This window comes from Aethalodelphis obliquidens, unplaced genomic scaffold (genome assembly GCF_003676395.1).
Source record: "Aethalodelphis obliquidens isolate GAN/ISIS:26980383/991018 unplaced genomic scaffold, ASM367639v1 scaffold30, whole genome shotgun sequence".
Lineage (NCBI taxonomy): Eukaryota > Metazoa > Chordata > Mammalia > Artiodactyla > Delphinidae > Aethalodelphis > Aethalodelphis obliquidens.
This window is the reverse complement of record NW_020837974.1, coordinates 9,415,297-9,431,675: the sequence shown is the minus strand read 5'-3', so window position 1 is coordinate 9,431,675 and position 16,379 is coordinate 9,415,297. Positions and strand designations below refer to the sequence as shown.

Genomic DNA, 16,379 nt, shown 5'->3' with positions numbered 1-16,379 from the left:
TCCGTACAACACGCCCTGACCAGACCTCACTTCCCTTAGAAGGCCCGCCACCTAACGAGGGACCCAGAGGGGCTTTCTGTGAGGGCTGGGGCTGAGCATGAGCTGCCGGCAAGATCTCACCCAGGCCGGGCCCTGCTCTGCTCCCACGTTAGCTGCCCCACCCCGGGCCTCTCACTGGCTTCCTCGCAGGGGTCCCCTGCCTCAGGCCACGCCCTCTCCCCTGTATCTGGAGCCCCTTTTGTCCATCCGTCTAGCCTGCCCTGCAGTCCGGGAGCCTCCCTGCCTGCAGACAGATGCTAAAATGTTTATGAACAGCCGAATGGGTCTCTCTGGCTCTCTCCTTCCCACATCTGGGCTCAATCTCTCCTTTTCCCCCTCCAGGAGACATTCCACGGCTTTGGCCAGGACCGATGGGCAATCAGGTTGGAGTTCACAACCGTGCTGGGTTTGTTTCCAATTATGCTAGAATCTCTCCCACAAGCACCAGTCCCGGCCACCAGGGTTCCAAGCTCAGGGGCGGCCCCTCTGGGGACCGACCTCAAACATGCAGGGCTGCTGAGCCCTGGAGAGTCCACCTAGCTTCCACTGGGTGTGGTCCCCCGACCCCATTTCCTACTTCTGTGAGCTGGCCTGTCTGAAACCCAGCTAGCCCCTCTGTAAGATGGGCCTCTGACTCCGGCCAGTCTCCCTTCCGGGCAGGTGTGGTGTGGTCTAGCTGGGCGTGGGGTGTGTCTGGGTCCACTTCCCAGGGCTGCGGGCCCTGCCCCTCCCCAGCTCTGGCAGGGGTTTCTCTCCAGCCAGGCCTGTGTCCTGAGCTCCAACAGGGCAGCGGACACGCTCGGGCCTTTCCTTACCGCAGAGGGGCTGGGAGGAGAGGATGGGGACCGAACAGGAAGTGAGAAGAGGCTGGGTGCGTGGGGTGGGACATGCAGCCCCTGTGCGGCCATCTGCCCTCGTCCCATGCTCCCCCAGAGTTGTCTGGTCCCAGGGCCACCCTGTAGCATGACCAGCTACATGCCCTCCTTCCTGTGGACTCACGTGGCCCAAATGCCCCAAGGAGTCCAGCCCCTAGAATGGAGGAGAGAGGGCGAAGGAGAGAGGGGCTGAACTCCCTGGTTGCCCGGGGACCTGGCTTACCCAACCGTCTCTCTCCCCTGGAGTCGGAGAGCCCTGGATTCAAATCCCGCTGTCCCAAGCTACTCCTTGCATGAAAGAGCAAGTCACTTCACCTCTCTGAGACTCAAGTTTCCCCACTTACAAAACGGCCAGCATGTTCCCCACCTTCCTGGGACCAGAGGGCTCGTGGGCAGGGGGTGCAGAGCGTCTGCAGCCTGCCAGGGTGACCGGTGGGTGGCCCCTCTGCTCCCCCCTGTTCTCTCACGTGGGTGACTGGCCTCCAGCCGGTGCTGGGGGTGTAGGTGGGGCTGGCTCCCAGCTGCCTGGTCCCCCACTGAGAGCCCAGGCGGGGCCACCGGCCGAGGCCCAGGTGGAGCAGCTGCCAGGCCACCCACCCTCCACTCGCCAATGGATTAGTTGTTCCCAAGCATGACCTGCATTGTCTGTGCCCAGTTCCATCCCATCTGGGCAGGCCCAGGCGTCCCTGCTGCCCGGATGTGGGGAGCTGCCCTTTGTGTGTGTGTCGGGGGGGCACTGTGGCCCTGTCCAGGCCTTTGTAGCTCAGAGTCCTAAGGCTGAAAGATGACCTCAGGGAGGTCATGGAGTCCAGCCCCTTTTCATGAGCAGATGCTCTGACTTTCCTCTCGGTCTACGCCTTCACCCTGAGCCAGAAGTTCTTTTGGAAGTCTAAACTAAATCTTTCATCAATAAAAGCTTCACTTTATCAACTGCAACTGAATGCAGTTTTCACAGTCTTCTCTTCGGTGTTTCATCACAACCTGCCGTGTGTCCCCTGCTGCCAGTGGGATCAATGAATCCCTGTTCTAGCTCTGCAGTCACGACCGCTACCATTTGGGTCTTCACAGCTAAGCACGATCCTAATTCCACACCTTTGTTTATCTAGCCTTTCCCTGTTCTCTCTCTGCCGTCAAAGACCCTGCTAAGATCACCCACCCCTCCGAGAAGATAGGAAACAGGTTCAGGCGGGATAAGCAGTGAATCCCGAGGGCTCCAGCCTTGCAGACCCCAACAGACCCCAGCAAACCCCTTGCCCAGACCTCCTGCCCTCCTGCATCTCTCTCGGCTGGCCCCAGCCCTGTAGTTTCATAACGCAGATGGGCTTGCAGGGAAGGGGAAGCTGGGTCTTGTAGATTCACTTGCACTTGAATCATCGAATATCTGGATTTCGTAAGAGCTGTTGGACATGCAAACTGTCCTGCAGTCCCAGGCTTCAGAGCCAGGGAGACACAGATCAGGGTGGGGGGTGCCAGGGCTGCATGTGAAGCGTCTCATGCTCTTAGGGCCATAAATCCGGACAGAGACGCCCCTTCCCCCACCTGATCCTTATCCACCAGGGCCTCCTGGAGGAGGAAGCCGCCCTCCCTCTTTCCTGGGGGTGTGTTCTCTGGAGCTGATGGTGGACCCTAGTGGCAGATCCAAGCCCCACGGGCAAGGCCGGGATAGATCTGGCCACATCCTCATACTGGAAAACTCCTTGGTCTGGACACAGCTGGAAGGGGCCTGGGAAGGAAGCTCATCTGGGGCCAGGGTCAGGGTGAAGCCTCGGGTTAGGTTCAGGGTTTGGTCTGGGGTCAAGATTCAGCCTGGGGTCAGGATAAGGGCTCAGATTGTCATTAAGGACAGGGACATCTAGGATCTTGGCCTGGAGTAAGAGAGGGCTTGGTTTGTGGTCAGAGACCATTCAGGCAGAGTATGGGGCCCACCATCTGTGTCTGAGCCCACAGGCTTGGTGGCCACTGGAACATCAATTCCTACCTTTGACTCCAGCACCAGGGCTGTTTCTGGGACTCTGTGCACAGGGGACAGTCAGGGTAGCTAGGCACATAGGCACCTGCAGGGTAGGTGCCAGACACCCCTCGCACATGGAGGACAGCAAGCTGCCTCCAGCCTCCTGACCCTGGATGCCCCAGAGCTTGGCCCTAGCCAGGTCATAGGTGGGGTTGACTAGGGGGCAGAGGGGCTGTTGCTGCCCACCGCTTCCCTCCCTCCTCTGTCCATAGGCTGGGTTGACAGCTCTGCGGACCCTTCCCTCCCCTACCCCGTCGGCACTCACTCAGTGCTCTGAGGCCACCGGTCTTACCTGGCTTGGGTGGTTTGCCTCCAGGGCCCAGTGCTGCAGAGGGAAGAGATGGTGGTAAATGGGGAGTCCCAGCCCACCTGACCTACCACGATCCCCCAGGGTACTGCGGGGTCTCACTGTGAGGTGAGGAATGATCCTCCCCTCTGCACAGGGAGCTGCTGGGAGCCCAGTGTCCACATGCCTGGGTGGGAAGCCCAGCTCTGGCCCTGATTTGGGGTTACCCTCTCTCACACTGTTTCCCAGCCTCTGAAGGGGATGATGCTTCCCGCGCAGTTGGCTTTGCAGGGATATTACTGAGGATCAAAAGAAATATGAAAGAGGGACTTCCCTGGTGGCGCAGTGGTTAAGAATCTGCCTGCCAGTGCAGGGGACATGGGTTCGAGCCCTGGTCCGGGAAGATCCCACGTGCCGCAGAGCAACTAGCCTGTGCGCCACAACTACTGAGCCTGCGCTCTACAGCCCGCGAGCCACAACTACTGAGCCCGTGCACCTAGAGCCCGTGCTCCACAACAAGAGAAGCCACCGCGATGAGAAGCCCACGCACCTCAATGAAGAGTAGCCCCCGCCCGCAGCAACTAGAGAAAGCCCGCACACAGCAATGAAGACCCAACGCAGCCAAAAATAAATTAATTAATTTGAAAAAAAAAAGAAAGAAATATGAAAGAAGGCAGGGCCCTCAGGGAAAGAGGCCAGGGGGAGGGGCTTAGGGGACTCGTGAGTTCTAGTTCTTAGACAAATCCCTCCCCAGTGGATGCTCGGTCTGTGAAATGAGGGGTCCCTTAACGTCTGGGCCTTCTGAGGTTCTCAGATCTGAGCACGTATGTGGACTAGAGTGAGACCCAGACCCCATCGCTGAGGAACCAAGTTTGCTGTCTGAGCTCACCTCCTCCCAGGCCTCCGAGACCAGCGCCTGTGTTGAGGGGGGAGAGAGAGAGAGAGAGAGAAAGAGAGAGAGAGGACCATCAGGGTCCCTGCCAGGAAGCCATCCATTGACCCTGGTCAAATCCACCGCTGCCTAGCCATATGACCTCAGGCAAGCCTTGACCTCTGTGAGCCTCTGTTTCCTCATCCATCTCATCGGGGAAACAGCTGTGTGCCTGTGTGTACCTGGGGGTGTGCTGGTAGCTGCCCTCACTTCCACGTTGGTTCTGAACACTCAGACACGTTGTAAGTATTGAAAATATTAGGTTTGACGTTTCAATCTACTTTAAGACATTATGCTTTTTTCTAAATTAAAAGAAAAATTGTAAAGCAATTATAGTCCAATAAAGATGTTAAAAAAAGAAAATACGCCCCCCGCCACCCCCCACCATGCCACTGAGTTAATATTCTGCCCATTTTCTTTTTTTGGAGGGGGCCCAATCTCCATCCGCACCTAGTCCTTGCTTTTATATTGTTTTTACTTGAGAATCACTTTACCATGTTACCCGACAGACAGCATATTCATAATTTTTAGTAGTTGCATCATATAAGTTTATTTAATCACACCCTCCAGTCAGGTGGGTTTCTTGTTTGCATTTTTGCAAGGAACATTCCTACGAACCTTGGGGCAGATGGTTCTTTTTCTCTTCTTCTCAATTATTTCCTTTGAATGGGTTTCCAAGAGTGAGGTGAATGGTTCGAAGACTAAAACAGCAGGGATCGGTGAGGCGGTCACTTTCCGACAGTCTCACAAGCATTGCGTTTCATCTTTCAGAAACTTTGTGCTCTTAATAGTTGTAAAATAGCATCATGTAACTGCTTTTTAAAATAGGAGTAACTTATGGGTCCTCTGGGGTAGGTGTGCCAATGTTCTTCCCTTCTGCAGTGTCACAATGTGCATCTCTCACAAATGTAATCACCATCTGTCTTACCTGGGAGTGTGACAATTTTATGTACATTACCTGGGAAGAAGACGCCTCCAGGCACTGCACCAGGAACAGCCCCTGGGACCCCTGGAATGAAGTAGGTAGAGTCCCCCATTAGCCAGAACGAATAAAAGCATGCTAATGATAAAGATAATGATGATGATGATAATACTGCGTGTCTGCAAAGCAATTTAGGTTGACTAAGCAAATAATGTTTACAAAGCATTTTCTCATTCATGCTCCTCAAAATGGCCTGGGGAGGCTGGAAGGGCAGGGGCTATTATCTTCATGTTAACAGATGTGAAGTCAGGCTCAGAGAGGTTAAGGGATGTGCGGGGGTGGGGGGGTCACACAGGCGGAAAGAGATCGAGCCTGGATTCAAAGCCAGGCTACTCCTCTGAGCATAACGGTTTGCACTGCGTTACCTGGAGAGAGCCTGGCATGGGGCTGGGTCTGAGCACCTTTTGCTGGGCAGCCAAGCCTCTCTAGCCCTGAGCGGCACGGGAGGGGCCAGAGCTGTGTGAGGGCAGGCCGGACCGTGACAGTGAGCGGTAAGGAATTGTGGCTGCTGCCGACAAAAGTGCAGCCATTCCCACGCTGAGAGGACGGCGTGAGGTCCGCGTCCTCAGCCACCGGGCAGCAGTGGTTGGGTGGTGCTCTGGCCGTCTGACACAGAGCTGTCTAAGGAGGCGCCGGGGCCCAGAGGGGGACACCATGAATGAGCAAAGTGAATAGTTTCCGAAGGAAAAGCTAATTCACTGGCCAGTCCAGGGGCTGTCTGCCCAGCCCAGATCACGAGTTCAGTCCCCACGGACCAGTGAAGCTCTCACCGGGGAACGCTGTGATGCAGGGCTCCAGACCCAGCCTGCACGTAGTCATGGCAACAGACAATCCTGGAGCACACCAGGCCCCGACTGCACCGCCACAGAACGGCCCCAGCCTTGACAAGCCGCCTTGCCGGTGCCCCAGCCCGGGCCCCAGCACCACCCTGCCGAATGGGGCACGGACTGGGCTGGGGGACAGTGTCGGGCAGCTCCGCAGTGTGCCCAGCAGACGTCTGGCCTGCTGGCCCCGGGGCTCTGTCAGCCTAAACCATGACCCAGCAGGGTGGAGGATGCCAAGCTCTCATGGCCACCCCGTGCCAAAGCCCCGGCGCCACCCCCTTACCTCCCCCCCCCCGGGCCTGAGGCCCCCCAGGCACTGCAATCCAGGCCTGGAGTGTCTAAGCAGTCTGCTCAGAGCCTCAGAGGCTCAGGGCAGTGGCCCCAGGAGGCTGGGCATGCTGGGAATGAGCGCCTGGGTCCTGTCGTCGGCTGCCAAGTGCACACATGGTCCGCCCCAGGCCTTTGATGCCTTCTCTGGCTCTGGCCTCCGGCTCCGAGCTCTGTCTCTTATGTGCCTTTCCCTGTTGTGCTCCAGGCCTTTCTCTGCCTCAGCCTCTCTCCTCCTCCCCTTTCTCTCTCTCTAACCCTCTGCTCCAGGGCAGACTGCAGGAACGACATGGTGGGTGGAGGGAGCAAGGGGCTCAGGGTAGACCCATCTGGCCTCTAATCTTGGCTGTGCCACTTCTTACCATCTGTGTGACCTCAGGCAAGTCACTTAACCTCTCTGAACCTCAGTTTCCTTTGTAGCAACGTGGGGCTGATAACTGCTGCCTTGCCAGGTTGTTGCGAGTTGTCAAAGAGTTCAAGAAACCTGTCCTACCCTGGGCCTGGCACTCGGTAACGCTTAAAAAAAAAGGTGACACTTTGTTTCTACTTCACTGCACAGTACATGGCCTAAGGCCAGGTATACAGTAGGTGTTCAATAAAGGATGGGTGAGGGCTTCCCTGGTGGCGCAGTGGCTGGGAGTCCGCCTGCCGATGCAGGGGATGCGGGTTCGTGCCCTGGTCCGGGAGGATCCTGCATGCTGTGGAGCGGCTGGGCCCGTGAGCTGTGGCCGCTGGGCCTGCACGTCCGGGGCCTGTGCTCCGCAATGGGAGAGGCCGCGGAAGTGAGAGGCCCGCGTACCGCCAAAAAAAAAATTAAAAAAATAAAAAAATAAATAAAGGATGGGTGAGTTAGGTGGAGGGGAGGCAAGGAGGTTGCTTGTGGGTCTGGTCTGACCTGTTCCATCCCCAACCAGCCTAAGGGTCTCCCCACCTCGGGGTCCCCCCACCTCGGGCTGGCCTGGCTGAAGCCCCACTTCCTCTCCTGGGGTTCTGTTCCCTGACCAGTGGCCAGGCCCCTCCTGGGCCTGCCAGCTCCTTCTGCTTCTTCCGTCCCAAGCTCTTTCTTCTCCCTACTCTCCACCCCTATGATTCAGATCCCAACAGTGTTTGCCAAACTCCGTGCCTGAACCATGACGGCCTGGGGGGCCAGGGGTTCTGATCCCCATTTTGCACTGAGGAAATAGGGAAGGCTTAGTGGGTGTAAAGGATCTACGCCTGGCCTCTCTTCAAGCGCAGGAGAGGTGACAATAGAATAAGACAGGAGTTGATCAAAGGCCTTCGAAAGGCAGCAGCCTCCTCTCCTGCCCCATCATGGGAAGGGGCATCCTCCTTCCCACCTCCCCTCCTTGGCCTGAGAAGTTCCTCCTGCCAGGAATGCCCTCTCCTCTATCCAAGTCCTACCCTTCCACCAAGACTGGGCTCAGCTTCTCCCCCTGCCGTCTCTGAGCCTGTGGTTCTCACTGCTCATCTGGCCCAAAGCAGTTGGCCTGGAGCATACTTGTCTTGTTTTATGTGGGTTTGGCTTGTTTCACCGGCTAGCCCAGGGTGGAACTTGTCTCTTGCATCTTAGAATCATGATCCTATACTCTCAGGGATCGTAACTGTCTTCTGGCCTGGGCTGAAATTCCTTCTGCAAACATCCCATTGTGTTCCTGCTTGCACGCCTCCAGTGACAGGCAAATTCCCACCTCCCGATGCTGTCTGCTCTACCTGCGGAGAGATCTTCCTCCTACTGAGATAGAATCTGCCCCTCTGTCTCTCTAGGTCTGCCTCCCAGAGCCCCAAAGACCGAGGCCCACCTCTCATCCACAGAAGTTCCTCGAACATTGACCTTTTTTCAAGGTCTAACTCAAATGTCACTTCTTCCAGGAAGCCTTTCTGGATTTCCTGGGACTCCTCTAGGCCACCCCCTCTCCCAGTCTTGTCAGCTTCCTCCATTACTGCATCTCTGTTTACACACGGGCTGCCTCCCCACTGGACAAAACGTGGCATGAGTAGCAAGAGGGAAAACTAAACCTCATAAACGCGCATGAATTACAAGGGTTGATCAGTCCAAGATAGCAAATTCTGAATAAGAGAATATACAGCTTTTAAAATTTGCATTCCCACAGTCCTCTTACTTGATGCTTTATTTGTTTATTTTTTTTGCAATGTTCATTGCTGGAGCCTCCCACTGGCCCTAGGCAGTAAGTAGGGCAGGGATGTTTCTCCCCATTTTTCAGCCAGGGAAACCAAGAGTCAGAGAAATGAAGTGCTTGGCCCAGGAACCGCATCTGACCCCAATCACACGCAGGGCATTCTGCGTTCCAGATCCTTTGATCTAGGTTCAAAGATCTGGGAGATGGCTGTTTGGGAGCAAGCAGCAGGCCAGCAGGCCTTGGCAGGGGGCTTTGCCAGTTCCAAGTCCAGGGGGCCGGCCTGGGGCGCAGATAAGACCACACGAAGCTGTTTGTCGTTTGCACGGAGAAAGGCCGCCAAGCGTTTTTCAAAAACAATCCTCCAGTGACTGACTCTGTCCCCTCCCTCCCCCGGACACGTCTGCCCTCCTGCCTTGGCCCCAGCAAACTTGGAGCAGGATCACCCCCTAACCCCAAGGTCCAGGGTCCCAGAGGCGCCTCAGTCACCTGGGCAGCTTCTTACAAGACCTACAGGTCTGGGTCCCTCCCCAGACCAAATAAAGCAAGAATTCTTGGGTGAGACCCCACATCAGAATTGTTTCAAGTTCCCGGGAAACTCCAATTATGCAGCCAGGGCTGAAAATCCCTGTTGCAAACTGTCTTCAGTTCCGAAATAAGAAAACAAACAAACACCCAAAACCGAAATGACAAAATTTCTGGGGGTTTGGGGCAGCTGGTCCCGATTATAACTGATGTAATTTCTCTCTCTCTCATGGCAGCTGATCAAAGCTACTTTTGACCCATCTTAAATGGGTCTAAACAACTTTTACCATCACAGAGGTTCCCGGGATGCCCCTTCCTTGTCTCCCCTGGCAACACGGTTCTTTGGAACTGGGGAACGCATGAGGGGTGGGGGGAAGCTGGGTTCCCTCAGGACAGCCAGGCAGGTGTGTGCGCATATGTGTTTGGGTGGGGGGCCCCTCCCACGTCCCATCTCTCTAGACTTCCTTTGGGAGGCTCTGGGCACCAACCCCAGAAGACATCATCAGTTCACACACCCCTTCTTTGGACCCAGCTACTCTACCACCTGGGACAGAGCTGAGAGTTATGTTTGCAAAGGAAGAACAGGACCAACGGAGCATTTAGCCCGGTCATTGAGGATGCATTCTTCTTAGGGCAGGCCCACCCCAGAGTACTTGGCCCCCAGCCTGCCCCTCCCCAAATGCTGCTCAGAACCTGGACCTTGGCCACCTCATCTTTGGCCCAGGGCAGAGAGCTGGCTGGTACTAATCCCCCTGGGGCTGCCTTAGCCTGTCTGAGCCTCAGTCTCCCCATTAGAAAAGCGTCGATAAAAATCCTCTACTCCCAGGGCTCCAGTGGGGACTAACCATCATGCTCTAGGTGGGAGCTCTCTCTGGGAAGGCAGATGTTCGGGGACCAAACTCCAGGGAGGAGGATCAGACAGGACCAGCGCTGCTACTCTCGGGCACAGGGGCGGCTGCTCCTCTGGGATTGTCTCGCTGCCCGCCACGGGCCCCATCTGAGGGTGCACACCATCCCTTGGCCTCGCCCAGACCCAGGAGTTGACCTCTGCAGGAAGCCCCTGCTCCCAGCGGTCCTGCCCAGCTGGTCAATCTCATGGAGGGAGCCCTTGCTGCTGCCCAGCCCCCTGCTCCAGCCCTCCGGCCTGGCCCTGCTGCAACCGGTGCACCTCCCCACGCTGGCCGCCACTGAAGGGCCGGTTCTCATGGCGAGGAAGACTCTCCCGGAAACCAGACCGCACCCAGGCTACCCCACCAAAGGCTCGTGAGGCTGCCTGCACCTCTCTTTTCCTGTGGCCAGGAGCACCGTCAGGGACCCCTGGTAGGCCACTCCCAGGGTCCCCCCAGGTGCTAGCAGCTCTGGGGGGGGTACCCTCGGGACCCAAGGCCAGGTGGCCCAGCAGTGCCCTGAGGTCCACTCAAGCCCCTGTCGCTCACCACTCTCCCTCTGCCAGGAGACGGATACCTTCCCCAGCTTCCTTGTGCTCGCTTGTGTCCCATACCACACATATACACACACACTCACACGCACAGTGACAAACCACACCCAGTGACACACCTGCACACCAGCTCTCCCACGTATACATGCCTGTCGGGTGGCAGACTTTTACACATGCTAAAAGGCACTTTCACGTACCTACAGCACCCCTCCTCCCAAACACACACACACACACACACACACCCCTGTCCAAGGATGAACCTGTGAACATTCATCCCCTCACAGAAACCTCCTCCTCTATTTGGTGACACGTCTGGGCATATACACAACATGCACACCTGTGCAAGAGCATGTAACACACTCACACATACACACTCACACGCCTGCATGCATGCTCCCAGCCCTCCTCACCAGGGACAGACCACAGCGGCAGCTTTCCAACTCGCAACCCTATAATCAACTTAACCCTGACTTTGCTCCGAGCGCGTCCTGACTTCCCAGGGGACAAGGAACCTGTGGTCAGAGAGCTCACTGCCGCTGAGCTGGCCTCCAGCCCAGGTCCTCTGCCCCCAGGGCACACGCGCACACTCGGCAGGTCCACAGGTGTGCAAACTGCTGGTGCCCACAGACCCGACGGGACCTCGTCAGCCCTTCCCCAGCATGCTCGCGACCCCCATACCGGGAGACCCCCCAGGACAGAGCAGGGCCCATCAGCCCTCTTGGGGCAGCAGAAGCCGGTGCTGGTTTGGGGCCACCCTGAGTTATGGGGCGATCGTGTGACAGGTTTCTGCTCAGCACGGCTGGCTCCCGGGAGGGGCAGTTCCAAGGATCCAGTGGCTGAGGGGCTCCTGCCTGGGACCCCCTGGAGGATGCTGGGGGTGAAGAGCTTCCTCTCGTCCGTCCGTCGGTCCAGCCACCTGAGCGGGAGGCCCGAGGGCTGCGGGCACGTCAGGGAACAGGGTGAGGCCTACCTCCAGGCTGCGAGGGGTGGAGGATACACAGCAGAAGCAGGAGGGCTCCGGGCCACAGGGCTGCAGCTGTCGGACCCGCCATCTCGGGGAGAAATGCCCCAGCCCGCTCTCTGCGCCTCGTTTTATCCCCAAAGCGTAATTGCTGCCTTGTCGGTCTGCGAGGGAAAGAGGGAGGGAGAGAGGGCGGGCGGGAGGGCGGGAGAAGGGGGAGGCCTCGGGGAGGGGGCCGCGGGGAGGGGGCAATTACGAAAGGCCGGCTCACAGCCTCCCAGGCTGGGTCTGACTGGACTGGACTGTGGGCTTTTTTCCTTAAAACACACGTGCGTGCACACACACACACACACACACACACACACACTCTCTCACACACACACACACACAGAGTTTCCCCCATCTCTCTCCTGCTTTCCCTCTGTGGCTGTTCTTTCACTGCTGGCCCCGTTCCCCGCCAGAAAGTGCGAGGGGGGCCCCTGCCAGGACAGCCCTCGGGAGAGGAAACGGGAGGGAGGGCCCTGCAGGCCGGCCAAAGATCCGGCCCCAGCCAAGGCCTCAGTGGCCAGGCCCCCGCCCCTGCGGCTGGGCCCCGGGCCCAGTGTGGGGAGACAGGCCAGCTGTCCCGTGCCTCTGCCCTTACCCCAGCCTCCAGACTCCCTCAGCACTCCCAGACCTGGCAAGAGACAGCCCTGCCCAAAGCTGGGGACAGGGGTCCAGGGCCCAGGCCAGTATCCGTAGAGGTCGAGGGCCTGTGGGCAGAATGGCCGGGAAGGTGAGATCATGTTGGCACTGCCCCGTGGGGCACCTGGGGAAAGGAAGGGGGACCCTGAGGCGCTGCAGGGCTCCATTCTTTGTGGGCTAAGGTCACAGCCTCCTGCCTGAAGCTGGGGAGGGTGTGATGGGTCAGTCTGGGATCCACGGCTGCAGAGGCCAAGGGGCTGCGGGCAGAATAGCCTGGGGGTTAAGACTCTGTTGGTGTCATTCCCCAGGGCATCTGGGGCCATGTGGGAGACCCTGACACATCACAGGGGCTCCATCTGTCAGGGATCGAAGTGCAGCCCCATGCAGGCCTGTGGAGGTCACAGTGTGTGCTGAAGGCCAGGCTGGACCCCAGGTGCCCTGCAGAGAACCGGGGGGCTGGGGAGCCCATCCAGACTGATAGGTGGCCCAGCCCCCCTCTATCACTTGGCCCCCACCTGTCCCAATGCTGAGCATCCCTAGCACCCAGACCAGACTCAGGAGCCCCCAGACTGCCGGTTCTCTTCCTGCCCCAGAAGAACTCCCCGGGCTGACATTCCTTTGGTGGCCAGGAGGGGGCGGCCCTGAGCTAAAACAACAGGGACCAGCATTTCCAGAAGGACTCGGGCTGTTCCCGCCTGACTGTGCGGTATGGGGACCCTAGGGATTTGGGGGATGGGGGTGGGGTGGGAAACGAGGGGGTCACGCCGCCTCACCCAAGTGGGGAAGAAATTTGGGAGCCAGAGGATAGGAGAGGGAAACTGGTACCTGCCCTCATCACAGCCTGTGAGGGGGAAAAGTCAAGGCCATGAGTTCTGAGAGCTTTTCCCTGCACCCAGATGGAGAATGAGAGGAGGACACAGCCGCAAGTCAGAGGAAAGGGGTTAAAGGACCCCTCTTCCAGCCAGGAGCGCTGAAGCAGTCTGCAGGGCCTGCAGGGCCTGCAGGGGCAGCCAGGAGTGCAGACGCCAAAGGCCGGGCACTGGACTCGGTAGGACCTAGGACTAAATTCTTATTCTAGCACTTTCTAGCCGGTTAACCTCTCCAGAGAACTTCAGCTTCCTCATCTGTCGAATGGTGATAAATATTCCCGCCTAGGAGGTTATTGCAAAGATGGATAAGATGTGGTCATGTATTTCCGTACTGTGTCTGCAGATCCAAACGCTCTGTACACTAGTCCCAGTCCTGTAGCGCTACCGTAACTACATCAGTTCTGCAAGAACCGCTCCTGTGTAGGTACTAGGCTTGGCTCTATGCTGGGTCACCTTGGGACCCTGGACCATCCCTTCATCTCCCTGGTCTCAGGCGGCAGCTGCTCCAAGAGTTTGGAAGGGCACGCATGCTAGCAGAGCTGTCTTGAAGCTGTGCGTGCACAGCAAGTGTGCAGCTCTTACTTCCTATGTGTGTTATTTGGTGGTGATCTGGGGGTGGTTCACGGAGATTATGAGCCCCAGCCAACCCTTGTTGGTGCGGGTAGCGGTGCTCAGGGTTAGGGTCTGAGGCTCAGGGCCTGGCTTGTGCCTGCTGGGGGAAGGGAGGGGAGGCGGAGGGGTGGGGTGCATCTGCGTGCCTGCCCCCTCCTGGGGAGGGGGGAGGAAGGGGGTTCTGGGGAGAAGCTGGGCCCCATTTCTCTCGGAGCAGTGACGTGGGCAGGAACCGGCTTTCAGACTTTCAAACCGCAGTCTGCTCAGTCTTTATTAATTCCAGGACTGGGAGAGAGGCTGGTGCCAGCGGGAGAGGGCTTGCTGTGGGGATCAGGAGAGGTGTGGAGGGGCGCTTGCAGGGATAGACTTGAGGCTGCTGGGCCAGGTCGCTCCCCACAGGGCCAGGGCCCCGTGTTCTGTCCCCCAGCTACATCCCCCCTTCTCCTTAGCATCCTGTCTTACAGGAGCTCCATGAGCTCATATCCGACAAGGCTTCTGTACACCTCAAGAGGGGGCCTCAACTCAGAATCAAACCCAGCAGACTGATTATTCAGTGCAATTTAGCCCAATGCAGTCGATGCATAATGTAAGGACTGGGGGTTAGAATTTAGACCAACATTCATTCATTCAAGAAACGCAACAGTCCTCAACTGCTCAGTGCTCACCTTCCCGCATAGCTGTACAGATTAAATAAGGTCATAAATGTCGAACTGCCTGGTGCACCAAGTGCTGGAGGAGCTTGGCTTTACTGTTGTCACTGACAAGCATTACCCACCCACTTGCTCCTGGGCGTCCAGGTGAGTCACTGACAGGCTCTCCCTGTCCACCAGCATCTCCAGGTGTAGCCGTTTAGAAAAAAAGGAGCCCCAGCCTCCACTCGGCTCTCAGCATGTCATTGCTTTGCTCAGAAACCCTCAGTTGCCTCTCAGATAAAGTCCAGTCTTCTGAGTACGGCCTTCAAGGCCTTGCCTGACCCGACTCCACTGCTCTGCTGCCCTCCTTCCTTCTGGCTGGTGGAGCTGCTGCCCAGCAGCCTGGACTTGTCCTGGAGGGCTAGGTGCTAGACCTTTGTTGCTGAGGTTCCCTGGTCTCAGCTTCCTCCAGGTCTGTGCCCCTCAGCATCCCTGCCCCTGGAACCTCTCTGATGGTTCTTGAGTTGAACTTCGTGCTTTATCTTATCCCCCACTGACCGGCCTGGCCATCACTGAAGGCAGTTTGAGGACAGACCCATTTCCGTCTCCCTCGTTGTCCAAGAGTATGGGATGACAAACACAGATGTGCACACCAGGAGATGTGGGCAGAGTTCTGGTGGTATGGACAGAGCTCCAGAATCCCGGGAGGTGTTGTTTCTGTTTTCTTCCTTGTCTTCACATGGTCCTTTTATCCGTTGAATGCAGGATGCGCTGTGTGCATGGGACCTTGGACCAGAGGGAGTAAGCGTGCGCTGCTGGGCTAGGCTGGGAAGAGCTGGGTGTCATCCAGACCTGGGACCCCTACTGGGGTCCCTCCCAGTGAGGGGGCCACTGTTGTCAGTCATTTACACCTCTGTGTGGGTGAGTGTCCCTCCAGGTGGTCCCACAGGAAATAAGGTCCAGGTTATACCAATAGGGGAAAACATGAATTTCTCATGTGGACCCAAGTGAGATTTGGGCAGGAAATGCATGCTGGTTGGGTAGCGTAGGTTCCAGTGTAAACGCTACAAGAGAGAATTAGCAGGATGGCAGAGTGAAGGACCTCTGGCCCGTCCCCTCTCATCCATGAGACACAGCTGCGGACATGAAGTCCGAGCTTTCCCCTCTGATTTTAAACTTTCTAGTAGCCACATAAAATGAAAGAAAACATAAGTAAAACTAATGTGAATAATAAGCTATGTTTAACCCAATATATCTAAAAGATTATCACTTGAACAGATAACAGATATAAAAAATTACTCATGATGTATTTTGCATTCTTTTTTGTATTAAGTCTTAAAACTGGAGCGTAGCTTCCACTCAGAGCACATCTCGAGTTGGGTTACTCACATTTCAAGTGCTCAGTAAGCACATGTGGCCAGTGGCTGCAGGGTGGACGGTGCAGGGCGAGACCACAAGGGGTCTGGTGGGGATGAGCCCGACTTGGGACAAGCGAGGAGGGAATATCGAGGGTGGTTCCTGCTACTAAAAGGTTACAGGTGGGATGGGGCATGAGGGTGAGGGACAGAGGGAAGAAGGGAAGTCCTTGAGGGCCCGCAGGGGGAGGCCTGAGGCGCACACACCACAGGGGAGAGGCCACCATGCTGATGACCGAGCCAGAGGGGGCGGCCTCCTCCTGAGGGGCACCAGGCAGCCTCGGCCCAGAGCCAACATTTCAGGCAGGAGAGGAGAAAGGCCTTAGCATCTCGGTCTCCCCAAAGGCGACTGGGCCCTCCTCAGCAGACCTCACTGGAGGTAAATATGCTGCAGATCTGGGCGACTCACGGAATCCCATTTCATCACACGGGATCAGCCCAAGGGAAGTACAGGCTGTGCTCAGAGCGGGGTTTGGGAGTTGGGGAGGCGGGCTAGGATTTCTGCAACCCCCAGGCTGGGGCGCCGGGAGCAGGCTGGGGGTGCAAAGGGGCCAGTGGTCATCATTGTGACATGGATGAACGCTGGTTAGTGTGTGAGCTTGGATGGATCACCTTGTAATTCATACCTGATAATGGTGACGTTAATAGTAATTAACCCTCAGCAGCCCTCACTTTCTCTTACGGAGACAGGGGTCTTCACAAGCCTTTAAGATCGATGACTCATGTCCGTAAGAGTCTGGTTAAAGCAAGTGCTCAAAAGTGGGACGGGGTCCGTGACACCATGTCAGGCAGCTGAAGCAGATGTTTGAGGCTGGGGGAGCCAGAGGCCCAGG

The 16,379-nt window shown here is 57.1% G+C and overlaps 1 protein-coding gene across 8 annotated transcripts in view; it reads right to left on the bottom strand.

Moving 5' to 3' along the window:
• Positions 1-11,728, bottom strand: part of ELN (elastin) — a 32,685-nt gene extending 20,957 nt beyond the window's left edge. For 4 of the 8 annotated variants that reach the window (XM_027126153.1, XM_027126154.1, XM_027126157.1 and 1 more), the window contains exons 1-4: positions 11,344-11,726; positions 5,101-5,151; positions 4,101-4,127; positions 3,218-3,250 (exon numbers count right to left, since the gene is read on the bottom strand). In XM_027126153.1, the coding sequence (XP_026981954.1) occupies positions 3,218-3,250; positions 4,101-4,127; positions 5,101-5,151; positions 11,344-11,425 (193 nt within the window). In that variant the 5' untranslated portion in view covers positions 11,426-11,726. Of the gene's footprint in view, positions 1-3,217; positions 3,251-4,100; positions 4,128-5,100; positions 5,152-11,343 lie in introns of all 8 variants that reach the window. The other 4 variants (XR_003437025.1, XM_027126158.1, XM_027126156.1 and 1 more) reach the window with 2 other exon arrangements.
• Between the last annotated feature and the right edge of the window lie 4,651 nt (positions 11,729-16,379).